Genomic DNA, 25,205 nt, shown 5'->3' on the forward strand with positions numbered 1-25,205 from the left:
GCATTCACGCATCTTATTCACTAGCACTCTTTGAAGGAGTCAGACTTGTTAACAAGGGGGATCTGGTCAACCTAACGCACTTGAATGTTAAAAGCATTGTGAAAATTCAAAGGAAGAAATAGATGGTTGATGTTCCTCTAGTTCAGTGTGTTTAACAGTGGTTTAGAGAAGGGGCTGAACATCAAGATGACATTTTGCAGAGGACACAGAACTATTCAGTTGGATTAACTCCAAAGCAAAAAGCTGCAAAAGTTCTTACAACACTGAGTATCAGGTGACAAAATGACAAATAAAGCTCAGTGCCAGCAGTGTAAAGCAGGACACTTGCAGGGGAGGAACGGGGGACAAAGCCTTTACAATACACTGACAGCGAGGGGCTCCAAATTAACCACTGCCACTGAGGAGAGACGCGGTACTGCGGCTATATTGTCAGAAGTGATGGCTGGCTCAGACCACAGAGACTGCAAGAAAAAGAAGAGAAAGCAAAGCAGAAAACATCACTGTGCCACTTAACACATCTTAGGACGTGTACCTGCATCTTGATCAGCTCTGATCTTTCCAGCATCAACGCAAAAAGGTGATAGTTGCATGCGAAAAGATACCAAGAAAAGCAGCAGGGATAACGAGCAATTCAAAACAGCTTTAGCAGGAGAATAGAATGAATTGATTAAGAACCTTCAGCTCGGAAGGCAAAAAAAAATATGGCTGACTTACTATTTCTCGTAATCCTTTGTAACAGCATAGACCTTGCCCTAGCAAAAAAAACAATTTTAAACCCTAAAGGAATACACAATGCGCAATTAAACTGCATAACTCATCACTGTAAAATGTTTCAGTGTGAGAGCACTAGCAGACTAAAATGTTGACAAGACAGTCACAGAGAAAAGATCCATGGGAAGCTCTCGAACAGAGAAATGCTGGTACAAACAGTGCCGAAAAGTTTCCAAAGTGCAGACTACAAGACACTAGAAGCATGTGTCTGTATTTGCTCCGTATCTCATCTGATAAGCACCCGCTCCTCACTACCCTCAGAGACAGGACGATGAAGGAAAAAAGCTTTTGATGCTACCAGTGCGAACATTTTCATGATTTTCTCAACTATTAGTTAGAAAGCACTTCCTTGCATCTATCCTAAATCCCCGCTGCTGCAATTGTAGTCCAGATCCCAGCCTGAGCGCAGTCATGAAAGAGCTTTTCTTCATCTTCTCAACAGTCTATTCTGCATCTGAAGATGAATTGTGTGCCTGTCTTGTCTTCTCTAGATTAAGAAATCCCAGTCATTTCAGTTTAATTCTCAAAGGTTTGCTCTCCTTTGGGAAAGAGAGTCAGAAAGTCAGTAGTATTAGGCTTCTGCAGCCATGGACCAAACGGCCATTTTATTTATTTATTTTTAGAAAAAGACAAAAATCCTTCAAACCACTAAAAGTGGAATCAGAAAGAGCATGACAGAAAGGACAGTCTAGGTAGACTTAAATACCACAGGACTCTGCCTATAGAGGGGCAACCGAGTCCCCGGGCAGCTACTTTTCTGCAATCCTCTATATGCAGGACAGCAGAGAGCTCTAAAGAGGAGCTCGGCTGCCAGCTCGAGATGAAATACTGCTAAGTCATACACAGTGACAACTCCAGAAGGCACCAGGACAGATAAGTAGAGCAGCCTTTCCCTAGAGATTCAAGGGAAATAACCCCTTTTAGCTTACTACCTCATAACGCTGCTATCACGTACTGCTATCGCAGACGAGGTGCTTGGAGGGTAAGCAGGAAAATAAATTCAGTGAGCTACTGAGAGCCCAGACACACGACCACATCCCGCAGAATAGGAACAGGCATTTGATAATCTGTCCTTTGACAGTGATTCATTAAATTCCAGAAAGGAATGTACTTCTGCGAGAAAAAACAAGAAAATACAAGCTATAAATAATTGAGCGGTACATTCTTGCAAGCTGTTCCCTTCAGATTGCATCAGGGAGCAGACTGAAATAAAAAGGGTTATACGAATTATAAGGATTCACCATCCCAAAGTTGTTTGCAGAACCTTAGTACAGCAAACGAGAAGGTATCCATAAAACTTGGGATAATTAAGTAAAGCATACCTTCAGGCAGAGATTGCCAGTGCTCCATACATTAAGCCAGACCAGTCCGTCTCCCGATAGACCATTAACGCCGGTACCAGATTATTTCACGGGGGCAGTTGCTGATACTTTTTTCTCCGCAACAGAAAACTTGGAGCTGAACAGCATCAGCCTGACCAGAAGGGAATGCTAATATAATTCAAGCAGTATTGCAATGAACTGTCTTTTAAAAGACGCTTAATTATGTACATATGAACAGAGGCCCAGGCTCATTTTCAGGAGATTGCAGTTTCCCCGTCTGGGTGGCAGGAGAATGGGCTGAAAGATGCTTCAAAAGATCCTGCGAGGCTTTTATTAGCAGACAATTTACAGTTGTTACAAGCAGCTTCCTGAGCAAGTTCTGTGGCCAACAGTTAGTGTCTAGACGGTCTGCACTATTTCTTCATGGCGTTGCTTTGCTGGCGGTTGGCATTTCACGAATTACTGTACGTAAAGCAAGGGATGGGACCTGGAGAGATGGGACTCGTGGAGCCAAGGCGAAGCGTGGCACACGGCGCAGCTAAAGGGTGTGAAGTCAGGACAACAACTCAGTATAGTTTTAGCTTTGTTGCATGTAAGTTCTCACAGTATTCAGCCGCAGGGGATTTTTATAGATACCGTGTACGATTTTCAGATGCTCTTCAATTCTTACTGTGCCTGGGACCTTGAGGAGGCACTTCTGAGCCAGCCCCGCCACACGTAAAAGAAGGTGCACTTCATCCCAAAGCTGATCCAGGGTCTCCTTCCCCTCTCCTCACCCAAGGTAGGCTCAGCTGAAGGACAAACTGCTGCCACCACAGCCCCCTGCCACCAGTAAAGGTAGTCCCAAGAGTGATCAGAAGGACACTGTACCATCTTCACTCCTCCACTCCAAAATACAAATAGGGAAGCTGCTAAGCCAGACGTCTTTCACTACCCCTCACTTCACATCTGCAACGCAGACCATTATCCTCATCTCACCCACTGCAGCAGAGATTAGGACCAGCTTGGCCAGCCTTCATTTTTAGCACCCAACCCAGAAGACTCAAACTGCTGCTCCTGCTCCTTACTGTGTCATGGTTTCCATGCTCATCCAACCCACCGTAAACCAGTTACACTCCCCAACCAAGTAAAACAGTCTTCTACCAGGTGAGGGAATTGTGAGCAGCTCGTGCAAGAAGGACACATCCAAGTTCATGGACATTAGATGTCTAATAGCACAGCTGGCCCCCAAACCTGGTACCCTGCCACCGAATCCCTTGTGCCAGTCTAGATGCTGGGAAGCCACAAAACAAGCCCAAGATGAAGTGGGATGAATTGATCCAGCTGGAAAAATAACTCAAATAAGGTGGGAAAGGGGAGGGTTATGTTTCAGCATCCACATAAATGCTGTGCCACACCAACATTTGGGAGGAGCAAATGAAAGATGGGGAAACTGCTTAAGCCTATACTGGCCCATCAAAATACACCCCATAGCCCCAACTGCGAGAAGCAACGTGCACTTAACCGCAGGCAGCTTGACCAAGCCCATGTCAGTGCCCGTGACTATGGACTAGGAACAACGCAGCAGGTTAGTGTCCGGTTGGACAAACTCATTGAGCTTTCACAAAACTAGCAAGATTCAGTCTTGATTTTGGCCATCACCAAGTCCCTCGCTCCCATCCCCACACAACCTCCTCCCTTGGGCTGGAAACAGTATTTGTGCTACCACACAGAAAAACACGTTGAAGCAGAGCTGTATGAAAGCAAAACATTTTTTAGCTGGGTTATTTTTCCATCCAGATCCGTTTTCCAACCCCGGTTACCACAGGGCTTGTACTAATGCCACAACTTTCAGCTAAGGAGACACTGGGGAGCTCAGAAGGGCTAAGCAAGAGCCCCACCACTTACTGGACCCCATCCATATGTTTACGTCTAAGAGCAAAGCCTCAGTTTTCCAAGTTCAGCACCAGAAACCTGACTGACACAGGAACAGGGCTGTAATAGTTCCACTCAGCTCCACTTGAAGCTATAGAAGAAAATAAACCAGAGAACATCCACCTTCCAGGTCATCAGTACCAGCTCAGGAGTCAGGATCTCAGACAAGCTGCTGCTATTTGCACTGTCACATTGCTCCAGCCTGGACCCGAGGTAGCACTGAACAATGTCAGCAAGATGGGCTGCAGCAACAGTGCTTCTGGCTCCCACACATCCAGCTCAGGTGTTTCAACGCTCTCCCATACAGCCAGACAGAGCTTGAGGCTACCAAGAAGGACTTAAGGCGATGTCCCTATGGGAGATGAGTTAATTATATCCATTAGTCCCAAATGAGAACATTATTTGTCAAGCCTGCAAGCCAGAAGACCCAGAATCCTAAAAAAATGCAGTTGAGGACCTCTGGCTCCATTGTTTAAGATGAACCGGGCACAGGGGAGGTTACAGGCAGGGGATGAACACGGCACGCTGCCGGCATGGTAAATGGGTCGGCCAGGTAGTTCCAGGTCAGCCAGAGCAACACTAACCCCAGACACGGTCATGGAAGAGTTGATAAAGAATTTAGGGAATGGAGCTTAATTACAGCCCCACTTTAATCTCAGTCAAGAGCTGCTTAGAAATGCTACTCTATCAAGTGTGCTTAATTTCATTCTTGGGTTAAACAACATTGTATTCTCTCTGAACACACATAATTAGCAGACAGATATGAAACTCCTATTAAAAATATAGTTCTACATAAAAGCACAGACTGGATGATTAATTGCTGTCTGAGATATAACATTTCTCAGTTTTCTAAAGGAACACAGGTAAGTACTAGTCCCAACATAACTGATAAAATCTCAACCGCTAAGGAACAATCTAGAAAGCAAATATATACCTAAAAAGAAAAAAAAAAAAAAAGGACTGATGATATAATTTGCAGATGACACAAAAGCTGGCAGAATAACAAACCATGAAATCAGGCAGCCATAGAGAACAATCGTTTGGAAATCTTGATCCTTCCCAGCAACTCGTACTGCGGGAGAACCAAGCGCGAAGGCACAGATGTAGCGATGAGGAGCATGATCCACAGCTACAAACAACTGTGCTCCCAAGAAAGTAACTCTGCATTAAGTAACAACTCCTGTTATAATGCTGAGGTAAAGAGAGCTGCTCCGATCTCTTAGTGTACAAGCAGGAGACTACTACAATATCAACGTAATTTTATCTGCATCTAAAGCTGTGAGGAGACAGTAGGAATACTGTAACAACATCTACGTGGCCAGACGGGGCTTTTTTAATTTATCAAATGCTGTTTAAAAATCCTTTACCCATTTCAAAAAGCTGCAAATGCAGCTTGAGAGCAGGAAAAGGGTTTTCAAGAGCGATAGACTTGCAGAGCTCAAGATGTAAAACCAAAAAGTGACTTGCAAATTCAAGCCTGTATTTTAACTGTGAGAAGACACCAGGTGTTAAAGGACACTGCAGAGTAGCACGGGAAAGGACAGCAAAACATCCGCAGGCTGGAACCAAGAACTTTTTTTAAATGATTAGCAATTCAGATAATCACACGGACTCATCCTTAGATGACAGGCTGAGCACAGGGAAAAGTGGGTGAAGTTATACAGCCCACATTTACGGGGTGTCATACAAGATAATCTCACTCTTTCTCCTGCCTTTATTCTGTACCAGTTTGAGTCAATCATTTCTAATCTAGGAGTACAGCACAAAACAGGGCCAGGGAGAAGTTAAATACAGGGAGACAATAAGGGAATCACAGAGGAAAGCAAGACAGCATCAGCTGTGCAATAAAGTAATCTCTACATATCAAAAGTAACAGCGAGATATTTCAGGACAAGCACTCAGCAAACGCTGTGTGAGCTTGCAGAGTGAGGGACAACCCTTTTCTCAGAGTAAGTTTGATTAGAAACCACAGAGGCATCCCAGCAGAGAGGCAAGCATCCTCACTTACAGTGACTGCAGCTAGAATCCATCACTAGCTTCCCATCATTAAAAAAAAAAAAAGAAAAACAGCTGAAGTGGACAGAAAGCTCACCAAAGAGCAACAAACTTGATCAGTCAATTGAGCGCAATAAAAATTCGAGAACTCGGGTGTCACAGCTTAGTCAAGAGGTGGTTTTAAGCAAAGAGGAGTTTCTTTTCCCCTAGAAGGTTATCTGATCCTGCAGAATTAAATGATTCTTAGAAGCCTAGATACAGAGAGGGCATCCAAAAATACTCTGTAAAATCAAGAAGCGTAACACGAGAGAAAAAAAGAGGAATTAGAACAGCAGAAGGAAGTGGAATTAGGAGCAATGGATATAATTAGTAGAGGTTGAATAGCAGGAAAGACATCCTGAAGTGGATTATTTTGATTCCAGGAGCATCACAGGCTCGAGGGGATCCCCACAAAGACTCACTGAACTCGCTCGGTGTCCTCCTTCAAACACAATGACATTCACTGTCAGGTATAAAAAAAAGAAGAGACCTCAATGGCATCAGAGCCACCGGCATAGCAAGACATGAGACTGGCACAGCTCATCACACTGATCAAGGCTGTTGCAACGTTTCCTCGCACGCCCTCGTCTCCCGTTTTATATTTAGAATGAAATTCCCCTCCTTGAGGAGAGGCAGGCTTCGTCCCACATCTGCACAGCGCCCGGCACAATGGAGTCCCGGCCCATGCCGCTGACTCCCAGAATCACAGCGAGAACAGAGCAGAAAAATAAGGCTGGAAGGGACTTCAAGAAGGCATCTCGTCCTTCCCCTGCCCCAGGGCAAGAATTACTACACTTGCTATTTTTCTAACAGAAAACGCTCTCCCTGATGGGTGGGACACAAACCCACCCAGACAGATGAATTAGTTGGACCTTAAATTTAACATCTTAACCCCTCCGTCACCCTCTGATAATAGCAATTCAGCCTTGAGCGCTACGCCAGGACAACACAGAGCGGCTGCAGTCGGAATATCTCACCCTGCCGAGTCAGAAACTGATAAAAGCGCAATTCTGCAAACAAGCTCCCGCTGGCAGCAGGAGCCCGGCAGTCCAGCCTGTTTCTGAACTGCGCTTTGGCACTGTTGTTCCTAGAAGGGAAGCCAGCCTGGCTCCTGAAGACACATTTCTTCCATGATGCCTAAAAGAAGTGAGTCACCTTTTTTTTAAAGTTTCCATCATCCTCTTTTCCGGACTCTCCAGCACATCATGTTTACCCTGAGCTGGTCTAGTTTCAACTCTATAAATCCTTGAAGCAGGTATTGCTTACACTTATATCATTAATAATACTCCTGATGAAGTACCACTGTACTCCAACAGTTAGTGCTAGCAAAGCACAAACCTTTCTTCGCCCCAGACGCTTATTAGTGTTTCTTCCATGGGTATGCAAAGATAGACATTAAGCCCAACTCCTCATCTAACCTTAATACTAAGAAACAAGATCAACTGCACTTTGTTCTATGAAATGGAAAAAACCACCCACACGCTTCATTCTGGCAGTTCCCAGACGTCCGAACCAGTTTTTTCAGTTTTGTTAATAAATCTAATTCTCAGCATCTCCTACCATTCAGTTTACCTTTAAAGCTTTCACGGGAGAACTTCAGAAAGAAAACTGCAAAAGCCAAAAAAGCTAAAAAAGAAGAGCAACCCTTCAGCAAGATAAATCCAGTGCTCTATTGCTCCACAAATTAAAAGCTTTCTATTTTGTGCCCGCACTGCAAGTCAAACAGCTTAAACCCATTTATTTTTAAAGACAGCCACGTGAGTCATTTAAAACCCTGAGTCTGTAAAACTTACATATCAAAAAGAAATGAAGAGCTACTGTGGAGGGGGTGGGATGGGAGGCTCCAGCCCTATTTACACCCAAACACTCCCACCTGGCACTGTGAGTTCCAGTCCAGCAGCTCCTGGGCTGATGCAGAGCAGCTGAAAGAGAAAGGTGAAACCGACTGCGCTGCCCTGCAAGAGGGCACCATGTTCCCCTTGCCACGAAAAGCAGCAAAGCTTAGCGCCGACTTTAAGTTTCCGATAACGCAACTATTTAGATCTTGAAGCCACATATTTCTGGTAACGCACCTCCATCTTTCCCCGCCTCTCAGCCTGATCAATTTGGTTACAATGAGCTATAAATATTCTCTACCCATTTGTACCATCAACCTTCCAGAGGATAACGCACACACTTGTGCTCACCGCTGTGAGTAATGCATTTTGGTTTTGACACGAACTTCTTTGGGGAACTTGTGTTTTACTTTAAAGAGGGGGAAAGAGAGATGAGGTGTCTCAGTTTGCCAAATCCATTATGTGGCTTCTACCAGGACAGCGATGGTAACAGTACGAGGTCTGGCTAGCAAGAACAGGTCCTAGATGTGCATAATTTATCTAAGATATCACATTTTTTAAAAAATCTGGTGATTCCTCATTAGAAACAGGCTTCAGTTAAACAGCCAGCTACCAGCATCTTTCAGATTAACAACCAGCAGAAGCCACTGCTGCAAGATCCTAACCAGCATCACAAAGAAATACCTAAAAGGCTGAAACGCCAGACCCAGACTCGCGGAAAGGAGCAGAAAGAAAAGGAAGAGCAAACGGGCAGCACTCCTGGGCACGCAGCTGTATCCATCTGCGCTCCTCGGGCAGGAGGAGAGCTCGGCACTTAACGCAGATGAAGCAACGGGTTCTCCCAGCTGAAGGATACTGCAAGAACCACTGGGAAAAGATGCTTAATAGGAGAACAAAGGATCCATTAAGCAAACAGAGGCATTAACTCATATCATCGTCAGGATGGTAATTGTACCCAAACCCACGGCTTCACAATTAACCATGGTTTTTGCGAAATAGACACAAATCAACAAAAAGGGCAGGCGACGGTTTACAAGAATAACTTTGACAGATTCCGGGCTAAGGGCAGGAAAATCCCCTCCCTTCCCCTCTTTACCAGCACCCCGCCGGGGAAGGCGACAGCGGGCTGCGGGCACCCCGAGAGCTCCGGAGGGGCTGCGGGGGCGCAGGCCCCGAGCAGGAGCCCAGGCCGGAGGGGCAGAGCCCGCCGCGGGAGCTGACACCACAGCCCGGCAGGAGCAGCCACCCCGCGACCCCGGCCCAGGCCAAGGGCGCGGAGCCCGGGGCCGGGCACAGGCCGAGGCTCGCCCCTCACGGCGCTTCCACCGCCCGGGCAGCCCGGCCCGGCGGGGAGCCAGGCAGAGGGAAGCGAGGGGGCTGCGGGCACTTCTCAGAGACGACTATTAAAAAATAATAGTAATTAAAATTTCCTCATTTCTTCAGAGTTTCTGGGGAGGGGGGGTGGCAAGGCGATGCCTGCCCGAGCCCCCCCGCCCAGGCTGGCCGCCCCGGGTCCCGCCGCCCCGCCCCGGCCGCACCTGAGCGTGGGGCCGATGCAGGCCGTGTCGGTGCTCTCGATCTCCCGCAGGATCCGCTCATGCTCCGCCGCCGTCTCCAGGCTCTCCAGCTCCGCCATCTTCCCCCGCTCCATGGGGCTGCGCCGACCCACCTGCCTCGCCTTGCCCGGCCCGGCTCTCCCCGCCCCGGGCAGCACCAGAGCCGGGGCCGCCCGCTCCGCTCCGCTCCGCGCGGCCCGGCCCGGCCCCGCCGCGCCCGGCACGCCGGGAAATGTAGTGCGGGCGGGGGGCGCCGCGGCCTGCGCCGGCGCTGCGACACGGCCGGCAGCCGAGGGGCGGGGAGCGGCCCCGGAGGCCGTGTCGTCGGCCCCGTGCCGCGGGAGGGGAGGCAGCGGGGCGGGGGGCGCCGACGATCGTCCCCGCTGCCCGGAGGGGAGGTGTCCGCCATGGCAGCGGCGGCCGACCTCCCCCCGAGGGGACACAGCCCCATGGGTTCGACATCTCCCGGAGGGGCACAGCCCCGTGGCAGGGACCCCGTGTCCTCCCCCGTGAGGGGACAAAACCCCGTGGCCATGACACCCACCATGAGGGGATACAACCCCATGGTAGGGACCCGGTGTCCTCCCCCATGAGGGGGGACAGCCCCATGGCCATGACACCCACCATGAGGGGATACAACCCCATGGCAGGGACCCCGTGTCCTCCCCCATGAGGGGGGACAGCCCTGTGGCCATGACACCCACCATGAGGGGACACAGCCCCATGGCAGGGACCCCGTGTCCTCCCCCATGAGGGGACACAGCCACGTGGCCATGACACCCACCATGACGGGACGCAGCCCTGTGGCAGGGACCTCGTATCCTCTCCCTAAGGGGACACAGCCACGTAGCCATGACACCCACCATGAGGGGACACAGCCCCATGGCAGGGACCCCGTGTCCTCCCCCATGAGAAAGGACAGCCCCATGGCCATGACACCCACCATGATGGGGAACAGCCCTGTGGCAGGGACCCTGTATCCTCTCCCTAAGGGGACACAGCCACGTGGCCATGACACCCACAATGAGAGGACACAGCCCCATGGCAGGGACCCCGTGTCCTCTCCCATGAGAGAGGACAGCCACATGGCCATGACACCCACCATGACAGGACACAGCCCTGTGGCAGTGACCCCATGTCCTCCTGCTGAGGTGACGCAGCCCCATGGCAGCAATATCCTCTGTGAAGGGACACAGTTCCATGGCAGTGACATCCACCAGGAGGGGACACTGCCCCATGGCAGTGACTCCATGTCCTCCCCTGTGAGGGTACACAGCCCCATGGCAGTGACACTGTTGTCACGCACCATGAGGGGAAGTCCCAGCCGGAATGAACCTGTGTCACTGCCCCGAGCGGAGGCATCCCACTGCACCATGATGGATGAACCTCTGCTCCTCCTGCCCCATCCTGTCCCTCAGCCCCACCCCAAATGTCACCCCCACCCCGAAAAGGTGCCATTGACTGTGGTCCCAAAGAAAGCTCCCCACTGACACCAAACCGCCTTTCAGCTTGATCCTAAAATGTCCCACCAGCTGCTGAGCTGCAGTGCGTCCCCCCCCACGCAACCCAAGAGACATCTTCACCCAAGGACACCCAAGGCAGAGCTTCCTCCGAAAAACACCACCAGCCCCCAGAAACATCCTTGGATGTCAAGGTCTCCTCGAGGTTTAACGCTGCAGCTCTCGGCGCAGCTCCCTCCTTCGGAAGCAGCTGGTTGTTATTATTATTAGTTTGTGTTGCGAAAACGACGCTGGAAGGGTCCCGTTCCCAGCCACGCGTTATCGGGTGCGGTGGAGACGTCCTTGCACGGAGATCCCACGCTCTGCCAGAGGCACGGTGGGGATGAAGAGCAAGACCGAGACCAGGCTATGCGTACCACCGAGGGTTTCTGCATTTGCTTTTGTCATTTCATCTTCTGAGATATAAATAAACTACACTCATTGTATGAGCACGCCTCTGGCTTCCCTCACCGCTGCTTGCCGAGGTTGAAAGCTGCTGGTCTGAATATCCCAGTATCATCACTTAATTAAATGAGAAGGAGATAAAAGAGCTTCCCAAAACACGATGCACCATGACTGGAACAACGCGGGAGGGGCAAGGAGAGCCTGGCAAAAACTGTTAGTTCACGTGAAGTTCACCGGCTCTTGCACATCATGCCTACGGTTGCCAAACACGGTGCCGTGCGAGACCAGATGGATGTCGCTTTGGATGTGTTAACACCAGCGAGGAAATCTGTCCTCCGACGGCAGTCACCATGGAGATCTGGTAGAAGCTTTCCGAGGACCAAGAAGCAAAGAGACACGTCAGTGGTGGAAGGAAAGCGGATAAAAATAGCAGGGCGATTTCTGAGCCCAGCAGCCTGGCGCTGCCTTCCCCCGGGGCTGGGTCGGGAGCTGTATCGGGGGGAAGCGCTGTGTGTTTTGTGCCTGCCTCCGCTGGCTGCTCTGCAGAGGCCGGTGCTGCAGGCGAGCCGGGGCATCTGTGGCAGAAGGCTGGTGCTTCCAGCACCGCAGCTTACAGGGGCAATGCCTCGTGGCAAAACATCGTGACGGCTGCTGCAAGAAGCCGATCATTTGTGATTTAAACTGCTTTGGACTTCAGACCGTTGAGATGAGCTACCTGTGGCTACGGGAGATACATAAAGCGCTTCTTGGTGTGCAATACGTACCCAGCTCCGATGTAAAATCTGTAGATACCGCTGTCTACCGCTGTTAGCAGCTAAGAAGATTACTGTTTTCGTTCAAATTAGTAGGGGCTTGTGCTGTTGGGGACTGAGCCAATATTCCTGAAGTCAGTGGTAACTATTGCGTTGTCTTCACTGAGCTTTAGAAACAGGATTAAACACCAGCGGTCGAAGAGTGAGTGGCTGGCAACAATCCTTAATGGTTTTAATTACAGGATGAGAACCACAAATGACACCAATGCCAGGTTCAATCCTGAATGCTCGGTTAGGCAATGGTGTTATCACAAATAAGGATGTCAGAAACAGGGTCTAGTTTTCCCTGGTATGAGGACACTGCTTACTCCACTAGATTACAGTACAAGGGGGTTGAGCACGGAGATGGGAACTTAGAAATCAAGTAGTCATCAAATTCTGATGTTGACTTTAGTCTTACTTTAGTCTCACTCTCCTGCACCAGCAGAAAGAATGAGGACCGCTGTTTTCAATGCCGCAATGTAGCGCTTCAGCAAGAAGAGGAGCCCGGTGCCTGGAGCGTGGCGTGACTCAGCCAGCAAGACCATGTCCTGGAGAAAAGCAGAGCATGAACCTCCACAGAGCAATGTGGGAAGAAGCTATGAGGCACTGTGACAGTCTGTCTAAAAAGAAATGTTTGGTTTTGAATGGAATAAAAATAAATATATTTTTTAAAAATTTCCACCAAAACATCACATTTTTCTCATGGGGAGAAAAGCACTAAAACCATTTCCATAGATTCATAAATAGTCACGTCAAATGGAGAGGGAGAGGGACACTGTTACCATGTAGGAGGACCTTCTACGGAGCACCAACCATAGATTTTCCGTGCGTCAATCGGCTTCTAAAGCTATGGTGAAATCTGAGCATGTTTTTGAGAGGAAATGCCATAGAAAATCCCACCCAGCCTCCAACTTCAAATTTCAACTGCAGATCTCTTTTTACCCTTGCCTGGTAGAGTCAAAAGTCGGCTGTGATCAAGTTTTTGGTGTTCCCAAATGGTCCTGAGGTCTGGGATCAACCGACCTCTTCTTTGATCAGCTGAACAGATCGATTTCTTGGAACCTTTCACTCTAAGGCACCTTTTCCAGTAATTTGCTCATTTATGCATTTTTTTTGTGAAAATGACAATACTTCAAGATTTTTCTTAGTCTGTGGGTGCTAGAAGTGGACAGAGCAGTGGCTCTAGTAACAAGCACGAAGAGAATGTAATCCATCTGCTCCTCTTCAGCATTGTGTTGGTACCATCCTGGGTACCATTAGCCAGTCCCGCTGGACACAGGGTCACACCGAGGCTGATGTCCGGCTGATTACCCACCGTCACCTTCAGTTCTTTTCAGATCATTGCCGTTCAGGATAAAATTTTCCATTCTGTAATAAAAGCTACATTCTTTGTCCCTGGACACATGGCATTTGGTCACCTTCACATGAATATTCATTGCTTGCGTCTGGCTTACCGAGCAGTCTGGGACTTGCCCTTATTATTTGCTGCCACGCAAACTTTGTACCATTTGAAAGCCTATCCACAACCAGTTTATTTATTCTTACCAGTCACTGACATAAGCATGCTGAATTTGTATTGTTCTAATTTATTAATCAAATCATCATGCAGTACCAACACAAATGCATCAAAGATGTCTGTTACCAGCTCATAATCTCATTGAAAAATGATATCGAGTTTGCCTGACAGATTCTATTTCCCTTAAAATCATGCTGGCTGACGTTAATTCTTTTATGTTTCCTTAATTTTCTACTAATGAAGTTCCATATAATTGTTTTTTATGGGACTGACAACAGCCTGATGGAGCTTTAAAAACTCTCCCTTTTAATTACTGACCGCTCATTAGTGGTTTCCAGTCCTCCAGAACTTCCCCATTGTTCCAAAACTTCCTAAAAAATCAACGTAACAGGTCAGAAACCTCGAGCAGCCCTTACATAGCCTCACGTGCACGTTACCTGGGGCTGCTGGTTCAACAGCCTGCCTCTGTCTGCAACTGCGCGGTCGCTCCGTCACTGCTGAAATGAAAAGTCATCATCCCTGTCTACAAGTTACTGTGTCACCTGGGATCTTCCCAAATTCGGGACCAGTTGTAATTCTGCCATTTCACAGGAGCGATACCACCATCAGAATTTCTTTCTTTTTTTTTTTAAACCTTAACAATCTCTTTCTTATTGTGCTTATTTTGGTTTTTCATTTTGTGCTGTTACTTTGCTGTACTGTTTTCAACATCTCCTGGCTTCTCTGTTTCCTTACCAGCTCCCCCCTCTCGCTGCTGGCTTCTTTCCTTCCAGTTGCCTCCATGCTCTTCTGACCGCACCTATATTCAAATAACGACGGGCTCGATGCCAAGCTACTCTTATATTTGGTCTCACCAGTGTCATTCAGGAAAACATTTCACAGCGAAATGAGGGGGCCAGCAAACGGATCCAGGAATTAAAAGTAGAAAGAAAGAAGCAAACAAGGCCAGATGCTGTTGACCTGGAAGACCAGCCTCCTGTCTAATGACTTGTCCCCCACGCCGTTAGACACTCAAATAATCTCAAGCAACCTCTCTGGGCAGGTCCCTTCTTCTGGGGTGTGGACTGGAGTCCTGGAGCCCCTGTAGTTGCCTCCACACTCTCCTCCTGCATCCCCAGCCTCCGCCTGCTCCCCACCTCTCCCTTCTGCCTTTTCCAAACCCCTTTGGCCACAACCCCCCTCTCAGCCGGCTGGGCATCCTTGGCGTTTGCTTTCTCCTACCCAATCCCTTGAAGCTGGACAAGGAACGGCGCACGTATTTCTAAAGCAACAAGAACGCCGCGGGTGCTGACTAAGCACACAAGTCAGCCGGTCCTGTTTGCTCTGGGTGTGCAGCAGCCTGGTTTCCTTCTTAAAGGCTGACCTTTAGCACCCTCCGCTTCAACCCCAGGGGAATAAATAAATCTCTGCTGCCCGGGGAGGTGCCTGCATTTCGTTTACTGCCCCTCCTTCAGCCGCCTTCCACATTTTTGCCACGCGGTGCCAATTGAAAGCACCCCCCGTGCGTCCGTGAAATGCAATCTTGCCCTTTCCAGAGAGGAGAGCTCGGGGCTTGGCTGCCCTTTCGGGGGAGAAGGGGAAAGGGCTGCAGCTGGGATGGAGAGGCAGAGGAAGCGAGGAGCCACAGGGAGCTGGGCTGGCTGCTCCTCGTTGTATGGAGGGTGGGAGAAGCGCTGTCAGCAGCTGCCGTTTCTGAAAAGGGCCACAGCTCCCTCTGCACCGATTGCCACCATCCCACACACTTTGATGCCACCCACAGCAGCAGCAGCAGCCAGCCTGGCTTGCCAGAGACTCGGTGCCGTGATTGCACCCCGGTCACGCTGCTCTCAGCGCAGTCCTGCCTCGGGCAGGTGCCCTTGCCTAGACCTGGCTCTGCGTGGTTTATTGCCTCCGGGTCCATTCGTCTGCACGTACTGGTAACCACAAGATAATCCAGGCTTCCACAACATATTTACAGAGGATAAATCCCCATTTTCCAGCCACTATGCTTAAAAATCCTGTTCTGCTTTACATTTCTGGCCAAGGCTGAAATAAATGTTTAAGCCTCTCTGATATTACCATGCTGTTCCCCAAATCCCTGCTTGGGACATACCTTGATGCTTCTAATCACGACTCTTGTTTTCTCGTGCATTTTATACCTTTTTTTCTGAATACAGGAAATTATAGCTCAGACAGACTGAAACAGTGGCGAGGTGGACTTCAGCCACGGAGTTCTGGCTTTCAACCTTTGTGGAGGATTTTTCAAATCTGAGTTTCTGGTTTAATTAAATACAGGGACAGGGATCTCAGGTGGCAATGCCGGGGTGAAGATCTTTTGGCAAGCTGTACTGCGATTTCTAAAGTCCTGCCAAAACCCACCAGCGTGGCATGGGATAGCTTCATCTAGACAGGATTTGAAGACCAAAGAGATGGATTCCCACTTGAGGTTCGGAGCTGCTCCTTAGCTGAACCTGGAGCCCTTGCGGGCAGGGAGCATTGCAGTGAAGGAAAGGCCTGGTCTCCCTGTCTTTGTTTAGAAGCAGAAGGACAAACGCATTCACCCTTAGGCTTGAGCGGTGCGTGATATATTTCTATTCCACGTACGTCAGGAAGTGGTTAGCACCTTTGCGAGCGTTGAGTTCTGCTCTCTGCCACAGCTTGGGGCTGCGTGGCTCACCCGTGAAGGGATCATCATTTATGAGTAGGAGGGAGACCCTACCTCCTAGACCCGTAGCAAGGGGAGATTTCCTCTCTGCACGCTCCCCTTCTCATCACGGATAGCTGCAGGAGTGAGGTTCCTGCTGTGCCGCTCAGCCCATCCTTATTATTCTTGCTGCCATGAAACCCAGGCAGATAGCAGCCCCGCTGCATGGAGCAAGCGATCTGCTAGCATCCAAGGCATCTTGTCCTTAGGAGGTCACACAATTAGCTGCCGAACATGATGAGATCCCGCAGTTGGGGTGGCCTTTGGACTGCTAAAAACAACAAACAGAGCTCAGGAGCAAAACCACAGTCCTCCCTTCCAGCAGCCCGTGGGTAGTCATGGCAATGATGACTACAGCCAGGGCCACCTTGTATGACTTCGAGCCCTGCCCTTCTTGGGTGGTAACGCCGGGCAGAAATACCCAGGGCTCTTCCTGAAAGCTATTGTTAACAGTCCTTTGCAGAAGGAATTTAGCGCTTCCTCTCCAACACGCGTGAGCCCTGGCAGTGTTATGGCAGCTGCTGCTCTGGAGTACCAGCTCCACGGCATTCCCACCGCCTCTGCAGCGTGCAGGGTGGGTTTTCCACCCTGGAAGCCCTTCTGCCTTTCCCTGGATTTGTGGGAGCCCTGTTATACCTGTCAGAAGCTGCTGAGAGCATTGCAAACACGCACACACAATAGCCCAGCGCCAATAGGATCCGTGCCAGAACGAAAAAGCAGCTCAGGTGGCTTCTCCAGATAAATCCAATAGATACAATCTCAAACGATGGATAATTTGGGCAATTCTGCTAATATGCCAGTAGATATTTAAAATCAGCACTGCCAAAAGGAATTTACTCCCCTGGCACTTCTCTGCTGGCTTGTACCAGTGGCTCTCCCTCTCCCTGCACTGCACTGCTCGGGAGCGAAGCCCCCAGCCCCCTCGCTGTCCTCCCGGAGTCCCCGGGCTCAGGGGTTGCCCGCAGCTCCCTCCAGATTTTAAATGCCGCTGACACCTAGTGCTGGTTCTCTCAACTACAGCCTAGCTGCAAGGGAAGCCCTATCTCTGATGGATGAAGAGCTGGGGCTTTCGTGGGGTGCGTGATTTCGTGATGCTCGTGCTTCTGGATCCAGCTTTATCTGCCTCCTGCTTCGTGAAGGCGAAGAGGTGCCTGCACCGTGTTGTCCCGGCACAGGAGAGTGCCACGGGGTCTGTCCGCACCAGCAATAGAGCTGTGCAGCAGGAGCAAATCTCTAAGGGGACTAGGACGGTGCTGAGGGCCAAGCATCCCCACTATGCACGGGGTGGGAGGGAAGCGGAGCATCTTCCATCTTTTAAGAGAATGACCATTGCTCTTGCTGGTTCTGGTACATCTCTGTTTATCTTCCCGATCAACGTCCTGGAAAGAGTTCAAATCCTCCTGCTGCCAGAGCGTGGTCCCGGCATGCAGGCTGAGCAGCTCCCGCTGCCCCAGGAGGCTCTGTGACAACCTGCTCATCCTCCAACACCTACGTGCTCAGCCAGGGATGAGATGATCCCCCCTGGACCAGCTCCACCAGTCACATGTGGCTTCCCCCACATTCACCCGACACTGCTCATCAAAGCCTTTCACTATGAGGGAGGGTGTCCCTATAGTTCTGTCACACCTGTACCACGGCTGATCTTCAAGGGCTTTCCCAGCTCTACCACCTTCCCAGCCCAACTTGCATCACTTCTGAAAACGCCGTGATAACCTTTCTGCAATGTACAGCCCTTCCCACTCTGCCTTATGCCATGCATTAGATGCTTTAAATTGTATTTCTTGATGTACTATTCAAATTCCCAGCCAACAGCAACCATTTCTGTTCTAAACATATTCTCTTGACAGAGCTCCAGAGCAGTCCAACCAAAACACACTGGATCTTAGCGATTGCACTAAAATTGTATTCTGCTCCATGGCCGTTTCCAATATTAATTTAATTTTTGCAGCTGCCATGTCTGGAGTCCTTCTTCCACAGGGAAACTTTCCTTTTGTGAACTATCTCTGCGGTCCTACAGCTGGTTTTGGATGGTGGATGAGGAGAGAAACTAGCAAGTTGCAAAAAACCACAAATATAAAAAGACAGCCAGGAAAAAATCTGAAGTAGAAAAAGAGAAGTAAAAAGAAAAATGCCAGGGCATTTACTGGATGTGGCCCTTAGTCCAGATCTCCTGATGCTAAGTTCCCTACCCTTACTGCAAACCGTCTCCTTTTCTCCCAGAGGTGCTCTGGCAGCAGCACTTCCAGGGTGGTTGGAGGAAGGGTAAGAAGAGTGCTGGTACCTTCCTGTCCTTGAAAACATAAAACGTGAGACTGCAGCAGGCTCTGAAATTGCTGAGCGGTGCTTAGGATTTAATATTCTGCAAGAAAAGTGAAATAGCCACTATCAGCATGGTCGTGTCGAGTTAAAATCCAATGGAAGAAGCAAGCTGCTGTCATGGGAGCCAGAGAGCATCTGGTGTAAGAACACAGAAACACCAGGGAATGAAGTTTAACCTCTATAACTATGCAAGCAGAACTCCTAACATCACGGTCACCCTCACCAAGTCGCTCATGGAGGGTCTCCACCAGACACTGTATCCATCAGGCGACAGAGGAATTCATCTTGGATACAGTCTTAGCAAATTTGGTCATAAATCAGATTTTGCTGACAGGTCAGAATCTTCTTGTTTTCTTCTTCTCTTGTTTTCAGTGCGCAGCACGTCACCCCACAAGCCGCCCAGCTGAGGTCAGGAGACGCCCTTTGCGGCATAAAGTGACATTCAACAAATCCTCAAAACGACCGACTTAAAAAGCAACCCAGGGAATGAAAAGAGAGCTGATCTGATGGGGATATTTCATAGCTCTCATGGGTTATGAAAATTCCCTTCCCTAACTATATCTCAACTAGTCTTTATAGTACGAAAGTGTATTAACTTTTTAAATATGTATTAGTTCACATTATACACTGTAATGTAATGAGGTAGTGGAATTTTACTGGAGACTTTGGTATTGTTCATGCTTACATAAAACGAAAGGACAGCCCAGCCCTGGAAAGAAGGACTTTGCTTCTTGGAAGCTTACAGTTGTCCATGAAGGCTAAAGGATACCCCGGGACAACCAAGGTAACGCCAGCATCCCAGCCCCTCTGACACATCCCAGCATCGTCTGGCACTCCAGCACGACTGACTGCAGGGACATCTGGATCAATAGATAAGCAGCAAGAATGCTGCAAAAATAAAGTTGCCTTGCAAAGTTTTATTATAAGTAATAATTGGTGGTGGGGGTGTTAGTGATTAGTTAAATCGTGTTGTAGCTGAATGCTTGAAGGGTATAAGAACCCTGTGTAAAACCACATTTGGGGTGCCCCAATTTGTCTGTGACACCCTGTGTCCCAGAATGAATAAATATTTACTCTTGTAGTTTGTGTCCCAGCCTCTCTCCTCGGTCGGCTCGGGCCAGTTGTGAATTTTTGTAACACCGTCAGGTGGGGTTTACTCTCCCCGGATGGGGAATGCTGATGTCCTTCTGCCCGCTCTGTCCCCCGCACATCTCCCCCCGCAGCAGCTGGACCGGGCCGTACAAAATGACTAGATTTATACCAAGATACAAGTTCCCCATCAGTGATAGGGATGGGATTTTGCTGCAAAGCAAGGAAAATATGTGAGTGCAGCAGCTACAGAAGTGATGTTATTGGCACTGATGAAGCAGAGGAAGAAACCACAGATAACAAGTCCACCCGCCCAAGGTCGAGGCAGACACCCACGCCAGCAAAACGCAGTGTCTGACCTCGCTAAATGAAGTGTCTGAGCCAGAACAGCTAATACAGCAGCGGGACTTTCCCGAGGAGCAGGCGACGAGAGAAAAAGTAATGAGTTTTTGTTCTTTTTCTACAGGCGGCTGTAGCTGTCAGGGCTCGAGCACATCGGGAGGTTAGGTGGTGTCACAGGTCGGCTGTGCGAAAGCAGCACCGTGAGCACGGGAAATCATTTTGCTGAGATTGCAATGACAAGGAGCCAAAAAGATACATCACATCATCCTCAATTTGCCTAAATTTGCACAGTGCAAGGTGCGTCCTTGGCACAAGCCTCTTTGTTTACTGAGGAGCACAAAGAAGAGAATGAGACATCTACGGATTTATAATTTCTTTGCAGCTCTGCCCTCCAGTTCCAGCTCTGGGCTGGTTTGGTCACCAGTTCCCTCCCTCTGGTTTTTTATTTTTAGTGAATATTAGCACAAGCAACTTCTATCAGCTAAGAAAACCTGCTTCCCAGACCCTCACTCCCACGTCTACGCTCTTCGGTGTAGCCTGGTAACAGGTCAGATGGAAAATACGGTCTGCTGGAAGGAAAATCCAGCAAAATGATGGCCATTTCCAGCTGGCCCAGTTCTGCGTTGAGCACAGCCACGCGGGACAGGGTGCAATGTCGGGCTAGGAACCCGGGCAAGAAGCATGATGGATGCAGAAGATTGGAGCTGCCAAAATGGGAAGGGGGGAACTGGCAGTCACTAAGGCAAGTTCTGCCATCAAGAAGCTACTTGTGAAAAAAATACACGTTTGCTGTCTTATTTTTTTGCTGATGATCTTAATTTTACTGCATGTGTAAGATTTGCTTTAGCAAAACAAATATCACTCTTGGGTTTTTGCCATACCATGAATTTTTAATGCTTTATTAAAACGCTGGAGGGTTTCAGCCCAGGCTGTGACTGCTTTAATAGAGTGAAGCTCCGCTTCGTTACCTGCTCACACACCGCGGGGGCCATCTGTCCTCAGGATGTAACAGCTGGGAAACCAAGCCCAGCTGCCAGCTAATTCCACACAAACAGGTACCCCTTGCGAAAACCCTCTTTGAAAGTTGTCTTCATGCACAAAGATATTGATTTTTTAATAAAGGGTTTTAGGACTCTTTGGGATCAGACAGCGCTTTCGCTACCTAATAAACAACCGGTGCCTAGAGTCAAAAATAGGGATCGCAGAGGAAAAAGGTGTGCAAAGGCGTTGTTCGCGGGCGCTCCAGGAGGAAAGCTGCAGCGGTGGCAGGCAGCAAAGCGCCAAGGCTGGGGAGGTGCGGGGGGCGGGGATTTATATCCGCGCTGGAAAAAACATGTATCGGGGGGGGGGGGGGGGGAAGTATTGAAAAATGCATTGAAAAAAAAAAATGTATTGCAGAAAAACCCACGCGCAAGCGCGCTTTGGACAGGCAGGGCCCGGCGCTCCCCGGGCCCGCAGCCCCGGCCCCGCCGCCCGCCCGCTGCTCCCCCGGGGAGAGACTCGCCCCCGCGGAGCGGCCGGAGGAGGGCGCGCCGCTCTGGCCACGCCCACACAGTTTGCGTCAGCGGGCCGACACGACGGCGACGACCAATCGGAGCTGACGGCGGTGCCGGCGAGTTCGGAGCCGCCATTCACAAAGAGGCGGGGGCGGGAGGGGATGAATGGGGCGGATCACGTGGTGAGGCGCGTTGCCACGCCCCCCTCCGCTCGGGGCCGGGATGGAGCCGGGAGCGGGGCCGGGGCCCGGGCCGGGGCCCGGGCCCGGGCGCTGGGGCGCGGCCGCCTGCGTGCTGACCGGCGCCTCCCGGGGCTTCGGGCGCAGCCTGGCGCGGCTGCTGGCTCCGCGGCTCGGCGAGGGCTCGGTGCTGCTGCTGCTGGCGCGTTCGGCGGCCCCGCTGGCCGAGCTGGCGGCCGAGCTGCGGGGCGGCGGCGGCACCGGGCTGCGGGTGGAGTGCGTGGCCGCCGACCTGGGCTGCGAGCAGGGGCTGCGACGGGCGGCCGCTACCCTGCGGGAGGTGCTGCCCGCCGCCCCGCCCGGCCGCCTACTCCTCATCAACAACGCCGGTAACAACGCGCCCCCCCACCCCCGGGCTCGCTGCCCTCCGCCTTCCCGGGGCAGCGGGGCTCAGCCCCGGCGAGCCCTCCCTTGGTTCCGCAGCGGCTGAGCCGAGGCTCGATCGGTGCTTTGGGTGCCAGTTAAATAACCTAACCGAGTAAATAACCGAGGGAGCAGCTGGGATTTCACCCTGTCCGGATCTTATTATTTTATTAAACGAATCTGGGGAGCAGGCCAGGGATGCTTCGCTGCCGGGACCGCGGTGCTTTGCTGCTTGCAAGGTTTTACCCGTTACTCACGGCATAGGACCAGCTGGCCACCCTCCTGCACCCTCCTGCGGCTCTGCTCCCTGAGTACAAACCTTCAGAGAAACTTCTAACCCTGCCTTGTGGTGCTTGGCTTGCAATCTTTAATGTCTGTGGGCTTTAGTGCCTTTTTTTCACCCATTATCGCTATAAATAAGACAATGCGTTCCCGAAGGTAATAGGAGTTAGGTCTCTTACTGACTTGGTTCGAGAAGAGGGACATGCAGGAGAGCACGTGGTGGCCCATGCGGACATTGTACCTCAGGCTGGAGGTTGGGAGCTGTTTGTTTTGGCAGAGGATTGGCAGGGCAGGTCCGTGTCCTGTGTCACCACTCTTGGTTCAGCAACGAGCGGAACCGGGCTGTGCTGAGCTCCTCGCTCTGCTGTGAGACCCTGCTAGAGGTTGAGCCAGCAAACCTGCTCGCTTTTGTCTGTAATAGGCTGTTGCACGTGGAAATGTAGGAGCAAAAGGGGTCTGCTGTGGTGTTGAACCCATCTTTAACTACCCCAGACTCATTTGTCCTTCCTTCCTAGGCTCTCTGGGAGACATCTCCAAATCCTTCCTCGATCTCACCGACCCAGATGAGATCAACAACTACTTTGCTTTCAACGTCACCTCGGCGCTTTGCCTCACCTCCACCGCCCTGCAAGCCTTCGGGAAGCGGCCCGGCTCGAGCAGGACGGTGGTGAACGTCTCCTCGCTCTGTGCCGTGAAGCCCTTCAAGAACTGGGCGCTGTACTGCAGCGGGAAGGCTTCCCGGGACATGATGTTCCAAGTGCTGGCGCTCGAGGAGCCCGATGTCCGTGTGCTCAACTACGCCCCGGGTGAGGAGGAGAGCTCATTAATTGCTATTAATTTTCTGCTGGCTTTGTGGATAAAAGATTCTTGCAGCCGAGCGAGGTACAGAGGGAAACTGAGCCCCAGATTTTGCTTTCTCCTTCTGTGATTTCTTTTTTTGTTGCTCTTTCCCCAGGTCCTCTGGACACAGACATGCAGCTCTTGGCCCGGACTAAGACCGGAGACCCTGAGATGCGTCAGTATTTCCAAAGCCTGCGGGAGAGCGGGCAGCTGATAGACTGCACCGTGTCAGCCCAGAAGCTGGTGAATCTCCTGGAGGAGGACACCTTCCGCTCCGGCGCCCACGTGGATTTCTACGACATTTGAGTTACTCTCGCCTCCACCTTTGCCTTCCTGCTTTGCTTTCTGCTGAGCCGCCTCTTGGGTGCCTCCGGCGTGTTCGGTGACCTTGTTTCAGTCCTGGGTGTTGTGCAGCTTTTAAGAGAAGACCTCCGGGTGCCTTATCGATACTCCTAGTGCCCCGATGGGGATGGGGGGAAGTTATTGCTTTGCTGCGCCGTAGCTGTTGAGCCCTCCTGGGCACCCGCCAGCAGGAGCGGGGATTTCTCAGCTGCTGGGGATGGGGGAGCAGAGGTGGCTTTTCCAAGGGAATGGGCACGGAATTCTTAAAGCTCTCCTGTGTGGGAGTGTGTGCGAGCCGAGGAGGTACCAGAGCACGCAAGGCCAGGTCAGAAAGCCACCCCAGAAGGTCCTGAAGAAGCCAACAGTAGGGTTAGAGATGAGTGTCCCCGTGTCTGTCCCCTTTGCCCCGCAGGAGCTGTGTGCTTGGCACCTGAGCAAGTCACCAAAGGGCAAAAGAGCCATTCCCGGGGCCAGAGGAGGTGGCTGTCACCCCAGAGCCGTGGCTCTCCGTCCTTTGTCTCACCAGTGACTTGTCCAGACTTCCCTGCAGTTCTGGGATCATCTCTGTGCAGGGTTTGTGCATTAAGACACGGAGCAAAGCCTGTTGCTATTGCGCAAAGGCAATACATCACCAGGAGGGGGAGCTGGCCATGGAGGAGTCGTGAATATTTGGGTGCCTGGCTGAGGTCACCAGCTGACAGAAACCTGTGCACAAGTGCACATCTGAGACACAGCCCTGAGTTCATCCCATGCTCCTGTTTGCAGGTTTTGGGTCCAAGCCTGGATCTGGGGCTTCAGCCCCTCCTGGGTTGTTCTTTTAATTATTTGTGGGTGTTCATTCTTACTTTTTCATCAAGTTCTAGGAGGCACAAGCCCTTATAGACTTGCCCTTCTAGAAAGCAGCTGATCTACAGTGTGTGTTGATGCAGGAGAGCTTCTCTGAAGTGCAGTGGCATCTCCTGCGTGCCCTGGAAATGCCCAGTGTCCCTCTGTGTTCAGTGACAGCAGCCGTCCTTCAGTCCTCTGTCTCAACCCTGTATTTCAAATTTTGTCTGCTTGGATCTACAGTCATTAATAAGTTTCATGTTTGGTCTTCTGCTGCATCTTTAAAAGTGGATAAATTTTTGGGAGGGTGGGAGAAGAGGGCCTGGGTTAAGCACTGTCTTCATCCAACAAGGCACCACACGTGCCTTCCTGGAGTCCTGTTCTTCCATCTCTGAACCATTTCATTAACTCTGTATTAACTTAATCCTGTCAAGCTCAAAAAACCCTTCCCTCTAGTCTGCTGCTTGGTTTCATCTTCCCTCTATGCCTGTGAAAGTCATTATCAGTAAAACCCCCTCTGCTGCTCACTAGACTGGCAATGGGGTGTTTTTCTGGGGTTTGACAGCTGATGGTGTTGAATGTGGTCTGTGAAACCTGGACAGACCTGCTGCTGCCAAAAATCCCCCATCTCCTCACCTTGTATCCATATGGACTTGTCCCATCCCCTCTTGGGCAGAAATCCTCTTTTGGGATCTGGCTCTCTGCAAAAAATAACCCCAGTGCTCAGAGCTGGGGGTCC

At 50.5% G+C, this 25,205-nt stretch overlaps 2 protein-coding genes across 4 annotated transcripts in view; one reads left to right on the forward strand and one right to left on the reverse strand.

Moving 5' to 3' along the window:
• Window positions 1–9,601, reverse strand: part of EXOC6B (exocyst complex component 6B) — a 307,149-nt gene extending 297,548 nt beyond the window's left edge. For 2 of the 3 annotated variants that reach the window (XM_075148336.1, XM_075148333.1), the window contains exon 1: window positions 9,415–9,585. In XM_075148336.1, the coding sequence (XP_075004437.1) occupies window positions 9,415–9,527 (113 nt within the window). In that variant the 5' untranslated portion in view covers window positions 9,528–9,585. Of the gene's footprint in view, window positions 1–9,414 lie in introns of all 3 variants that reach the window. The other variant, XM_075148335.1, reaches the window with a different exon arrangement.
• Window positions 9,602–21,797: 12,196 nt separating this feature from the next.
• Window positions 21,798–24,738, forward strand: SPR (sepiapterin reductase). Its single transcript, XM_075148337.1, has 3 exons — window positions 21,798–22,143; window positions 22,975–23,265; window positions 23,415–24,738. The coding sequence occupies exons 1-3, from the start codon at window positions 21,798–21,800 to the stop codon at window positions 23,603–23,605; spliced, it is 828 nt and encodes a 275-aa protein (XP_075004438.1). The 3' UTR covers window positions 23,606–24,738.
• The last annotated feature ends 467 nt before the right edge of the window (window positions 24,739–25,205 follow it).

This window comes from Calonectris borealis, chromosome 4 (assembly GCF_964195595.1).
Source record: "Calonectris borealis chromosome 4, bCalBor7.hap1.2, whole genome shotgun sequence".
NCBI lineage: Eukaryota > Metazoa > Chordata > Aves > Procellariiformes > Procellariidae > Calonectris > Calonectris borealis.